The 6,000-nt window shown below is 44.5% G+C and overlaps 1 protein-coding gene across 3 annotated transcripts in view; it reads left to right on the top strand.

Annotated features, from left to right (window-relative positions):
- The first annotated feature begins 1,203 nt into the window (after window positions 1-1,203).
- Window positions 1,204-6,000, top strand: part of l(2)gd1 (lethal (2) giant discs 1) — a 41,503-nt gene continuing 36,706 nt past the window's right edge. For all 3 annotated transcript variants that reach the window (XM_075669430.1, XM_075669429.1, XM_075669428.1), the window contains exons 1-3: window positions 1,204-1,394; window positions 4,747-4,897; window positions 5,884-5,990. In XM_075669430.1, the coding sequence (XP_075525545.1) occupies window positions 1,332-1,394; window positions 4,747-4,897; window positions 5,884-5,990 (321 nt within the window). In that variant the 5' untranslated portion in view covers window positions 1,204-1,331. The remainder of the gene's footprint in view (window positions 1,395-4,746; window positions 4,898-5,883; window positions 5,991-6,000) is intronic.

The raw sequence follows: 6,000 nt of genomic DNA, 5'->3' as shown, positions 1-6,000 counted from the left end.
GGAACTGATTGAGGCTGCCGTTACCGCCTAGCATCGAAGGCTACTTGGATCTAAAATAGGGAGAAACATTTTATAGAAATTAGGCTACGAGCTCAAACACGAGCAAGTGCGCTCAAGAGACATACCCAGACAGATAAGGGACAAGATAGAAGTACCTCCGCTACCGAGAAACGTGAACCCTGCCTTTCACGACGGCAGACGTAAAGACAGGGCAGAGGCATTACAGGACGTCCTACATACGGACCACGACCTACTGTATGGACATGTCCGTCTAAGCATGATAGCTCGCGCACCCTAGAAGCGTTTCTCTCCTGACGTTCATTGACTGGTGTTTTTAATAAAGTGGTTCCTCCTCCTTCTCTTCCAATTTTTGTAGCATCTGCTTACTGCACATCGAGAAAGTTGAGAAAAAGCGATGCCGTAGTACAGTAGCCACGGTAGTAAATAAAGTCTGCTCGAGCCGGTGCGCTCTAGGCTCTCAGCAGACCCAGGTAGTAAAAGTTGTGCATATGATACAACTCGTATTATGTGTGCCACCGTGCCGTGCTTTTATACGCAGCCGCCGGGTTCGGCAGGTGCCTAGCGCGCAAGTCCCATATTTTGCTCATCCTTCTCGTCCCCGAGCGGAGTATGGTCGCTGGCAGAAGTTCTTGTTCCCTAGTAAAATGGCGCAATCTGCTTCGTTTCACATAATAGATTCCTGCGTTGGTGTTGAATCTACACAATTATTTTGTAACTACGTGCGGCTGAAGAAACGGGCGTGAACTTGCAGCGCGGCTTAGCAGTGGCGTGGACTTTTTACACAACAAAATTGTACTGTTTGCTGTAATTCTTCGGTTACGTAAATGAACGGGCAAGAACCGTTATTTTTGCACTGTGGAGTTGAAGTAAAACTCAACACTCAACCCACGGTGACTCAACCGTTTTCAATAAACCGGAACGAAAAAAAGAAAAAAAAAAAGTTGCGTCGTTCACAGAGAAGCCACAGGAGAAGCGGTGTACATAGGGTAGCGTGCTACGAATTTAAAATGCGAATCTTAAAGATTATGCTTGTTGAACGCGGCAGAATCGATTTATTGAGAGAGCAGAAAACACGATAGACGTCGGGTTTTGGACGTCAGTTTTGGACGCCACCTAATGCAGAAGCCAGAAATACGTCATGGTCGCCATGTTTTGCATCTATTACAAAGCTATCAATCCAGGACAATCCAAACCAGCCGTTCACGCCCAGCTGCTTATGTTACTGGAAGCCCTTGAGAGGGAGAAGAAAAACATTTATCGTTTGGACTGTTTTTTTGTCGTTGTCATGGTGTAAGACGTAAGAGAACGACATGGCAAGGCGCTCAGGAGCTAGCAAAGGCCGCTCTGGAGGAGCTAAAAGCTCTCTGGCTCAGGTGAGAGGCACGTTTTGCGCACCTTTCTGTCGTGCTGCGAAGGCCGAGTACGTAATTGCTGCTGTCTTACCGTTATTACATGTCACCGACAGCGGTGCTTGGACGCAAGAATGCTAGGTTAGGAGGTCTTTCCTGCGCGTATGTAAACATGACACGGCTGTGGCAATTCCGTTACAGCTACTCGTTGAGATAAGAACTCAATGACTCAACGAACCGTGTCTGCTCAATCCTTTTTGAAAAACTGTTGAGCTCCTTCGCAATCTGCTCTGAGGACCGCCGTCTCCGCCTTCATTTCGTTGCCGTATTGACAGCGAAGAGCGACAACTTCAGTTGATTTTCAAGCATTTGACACATGTCGGAAGTGAGCCCGACACTTCTATGTGTGGTAGGCGTCTGTATCCACAATAAAGATGCAAGGCTGCTTTCTAAGGTATTCTGGTAATCAACGAAGCCGTGAATATAGAGCTTGTCGCGAGCACGTTATAGCAGTACCACGAAGTCAACCAGAATGTGCAGTAATAACTGTGGAGGAAGTTTCCAGTCAAGAAAAAGACGGGGCCGGTTTGATCATTACACCGGTCACTACGTCAAAAGTAGTGCAGGAAGTTTCCAAAGGCAAGGAAGGGACGGGGCATGACCGTTACTTACTTTTTATAATATATCGCTCTTGGTGCTGCAGTCCATGTTTCTTTTTGTCCATTTCCCGTCACGTTGTGTTTGTTTGTCCCGTACGCGAACAACATGAAAAAAAAAAATACTCCAGTGTTTTTGCTTTTCTGGCTTCAGAGGCTCAACGCGCAAGTGAGGCTTAAAAAGCAAAATATTGAGAAAGTGCTTTTACCGGGGTACGATCGTATGGGCGTGATGCGCTGCCCAGGCGGCGCTGCGGAAATGCCGGTCAGCAGTTCCCTCCATGGCGCGTCTATCGGTTTCGAGTAGCACAAAACGGGAGGCCCTGCTGGTGAATGCAAGGCACCGCGGTATGTCTACTTGTACGAGCTGCGCCACGGTGCAAAACTTGGACACTTTCGTGCATGGGAGGCCTTGTAGCATGCCTTCCGTCGAGGAGGAAGCAAAGTGCTGTGCCGAATGTATGCGCTGTGCCCGAGAAGTCGTGGACGCAGTTTTCCTGTGCTTCCGCTTGTGAGTATGTACCACTGAAGCCACATGAAATCAAACTGTAACAGCAGACTGTTTCAATGTGTGTCTATTTGAAGTCAAGGTTTCGATGGAAGCCCGCCTGGTCGGGATGAAGCATGAAGCAATAAAACGACGGACACCGACCAAAAGAAGTACTAAAAAAGGGTTAAATCTAAAGGACGTTTCGGCTTCCCTACGGAAGCCTTGTTCACAATGGGATAAATGAAAGTTCACGGAAGCTTATGTATACTTCAGAACGTGACGTAAGCAGCGCGTGTATGATGGGGAGAGGGTTCCCTCATTTAGATTGAGCGTGTGATGTGTTTTTTGTATCTCCAGCGATTCCAGATACAGCTGTGATTTCGAGTTTCTTTCTTGGCCGATAACTCCCGAGCGACCCCAGTCAATCTTGTGGCCCGTGTCTATTTGTTTAACATGCATCAACTCGGAACCGTGTTGCTATAGAAGCTCCTATAGCATTACCACTGTTACTGATTATGACCGGTTCTGGTGCGTGTTCACGCTGGCTGCCATTGGACTGCCGGATGCAAACATGGTTATGCGGCAAATGCATATTTCCCGGCAGTGGCCATTGGTGAATCGAACGATTGTGTCTCCCGAGCCTTTGCGTTCATGTGCATGAATCTTGCTCATAAAGAGAGAACAATGCAGCCGCAATTGTTTTGTTTGTTTGTCAGCAATGTTTAATGTGACAGAATAGCTTTAAGCACCACTCTTTACATTCCCCTAACATTATGCTGTAACTCGCTGTCTGTACCACATCAGTCGATTTTAATGGGATAGCGTTAAGGGCCTTGTGTTGCAGAAAATATGGTGTCAGCTGCGGTGGAGTTGTCTGTGAGCAAAAATTGCCGTATATATTTAGGTATATGTAAATGCCAAGTCTTGCTATATGTCCCGTGGTATATGCAGCTTATAGTGCTGCACCATTCTATCACTAAAGTTGCTCATACCTTGTCTTACATTCTTGACAAAGTTATTCCTCGGAATTTTGAGAATGACAGCCCGCAAAACAAATGTTATGTAACAAAAGACTGACAGCATATGCCTTTTATGTTATATCTTAGACTTAAATATTAAAACTGCAAAACAACAACAGAAACCTGAGAAAGATGTAATTTTTTTGGTGCCGCTGTGCACTACCTCCGGCATCGGCCCAAGCAAGAAGCTGCGTTTCTACCAGAAAGCTCGCCTTCGGGCATAGCATTCGCCACGAGCGTTTCCTGGTAAACATTACAGTTACGTACACTGCAGTTGCTGGGAGGCGTGACAAGCAGTCAGGGATTTTTGAATGCTATTGTGTTCCACTCTTAAAGGTGAACCTTAAGCGTCCTCCAAGTTTTTGTTTTGCTCGTCCTCTCAGCAACCTGTTCTGCAGCAGTTTCTACTGCTCTATGAGCTTTCCTTTACATACCTGTGCCACTTCATCATCAAGAATTTTCTTAGGTCCTGTGAATTTCTGTGCGTGACATTTCTTAAATTGGAAAAAAAAAAAAAAAGCTATCACTTGGGGGTTTTAAAGGCTCGACAAGCAGAAAGAAAAGTACATTATTGCTCACTCTCGTCCTCTTTTCACTGTCACTCACACTTTAACATGGGGTCTCAAACATGGTGTCTTATTGTCCTTAAAAAAGACAATAAGAAAGTCGGTTATTTGTTCTGCATAGTGTCTTTGGAATCAATAACTAATTCCATCAGGCCCCTGAGGATTTTTCGGGGTTAACTTTAAGTAACATCTGTAGAATACTATCACAAGCTATCAGAACTTTATCTGAAGTTGTAGTTAACAGGTCACACAGTTCATATTCATGTGGTTCTTAAACCACATGAATATTTTACTTTGTATTTGCAATTTATCAGCTTCTTGGTGCAAGTTGCCAGTTGAGGCAATACTGAAGACGTATTGGGCAATGTAACAAACTTAACATTTGATTTTAGGTAGCTGTTGCAGTCTAGATTTTTTCAGCTGACATTTTCCTTCCACTTGTTGTGTTTTGAAGGCTTAAAATGACATTGTTTCACTTTGTCCCTTTGCTTAACACATTACCACTAAGTGTTCGTCTATGTAGATTTTACTGTGATATCCATTGTGAATGAAGTGCACAAATGGAGGATGCATGCCTTGTGCCCAGCTCATAAGATTGACCCTTGGTGGCTTTTTTTTACGTTAAATGCACTTATTTTTTTGCAGTTGGGGCTCTTTGACATGCCTGATCTTGATGGCATTGGCAACGACGACGATGGTGATGATGATGCAGATGACGGAGACTTGGAAGCTGAGCTGTCAGAATTGCTTTCTGGTCGTGTCCAGCCAAAGCCGAAGAAACCCAAGCCAAAGCCAAGTTTGTGTGTTTGAATGGTTTTGGCTTCTACTATTATATCGTTGGTCACATTATATGGGTGCCAACAGATCTTGTATGGAAGCCTGGGAACACGAAGATAAACAAGTAAAATATGACAGGAACTGACATGTTTGGATGCCTTACAGAATTCCTGTACGTCTCAAGTGGGAGATACAGTCAAACCTTCTTACAATACAGTCACATCCAGCACAACTATAACTTCGTTATGTTGCAGCACTCTTTATAAGCGTTGTGGAGTGCCTCTCGCTGGCTCCTGGGAGAAGTACTGCCCGTGGTCTGTGGCACGATCCGAGCTCTGGCGCGCGTGCTTGGAACGCTCAGTTGTCGGAGCTGGCCTGTCTTCGCGGGAAGGTTAAACATTAGCTGTTTGTGGTCTCGGTGTGTCTTTCTTGACGGCTATGGCTGATTCGACAAACCCACAAGAGACATTTTATATTTCCTTTGTTATATCCAATAATTTATTGTATCTGTATTCGTTATGTCGAGGCTTGACATAGTTGCAAAGCATGCAAGTCTAAATGCAGGACTGAAGTATTCTTTCTGTGAAGGGCTCGCATAGGAATGAGTAGATTGAAGATCGTGGCATTTGCAGATAATGCTTGCCCTCTTGATACATAATTGATGTGAAAATATTATAAGCTTCTCTATTTATGAATGTGCTCTTTATTCTTCTTTGTATCCAGTACTCACACTTGCATATATTATTTTGATTCCATAGGAGTGACTCCCCTACAAGAATTCTCTTGAGCTGCTCTTTGTTTTGTAAATAAAATGAGGGGTACTGTTTAAGATGTTATGTCGCTTTATGGAATACCTTAAAGCAGCCCCTTTTTCCTGCCTGTTTGAATTACATAAAATGGAGTTTAATTTTTGAACATAATTCCAGCACTCGAGTGAGGGCTTTCATGTTTAGGTAATTGAGTGGCAGCCGTAATTTTAACCCTTTGTATGCAAATTTTTTTCAGCCGCAGACCTGGCATCCATTCAAATGATGGCGGCTGCTGCTTTGAAGGAGGATAACTCGGCTGATGAAAGCGATGATGCCAATCTGTCTGATGACCCGGAACTGGTGGTATGCAAAC

Source organism: Dermacentor variabilis, chromosome 9 (genome assembly GCF_050947875.1).
Source record: "Dermacentor variabilis isolate Ectoservices chromosome 9, ASM5094787v1, whole genome shotgun sequence".
NCBI lineage: Eukaryota > Metazoa > Arthropoda > Arachnida > Ixodida > Ixodidae > Dermacentor > Dermacentor variabilis.
The sequence above is the reverse complement of the archived record's forward strand: the minus strand, read 5'-3'. Positions and strand labels throughout refer to the sequence as shown.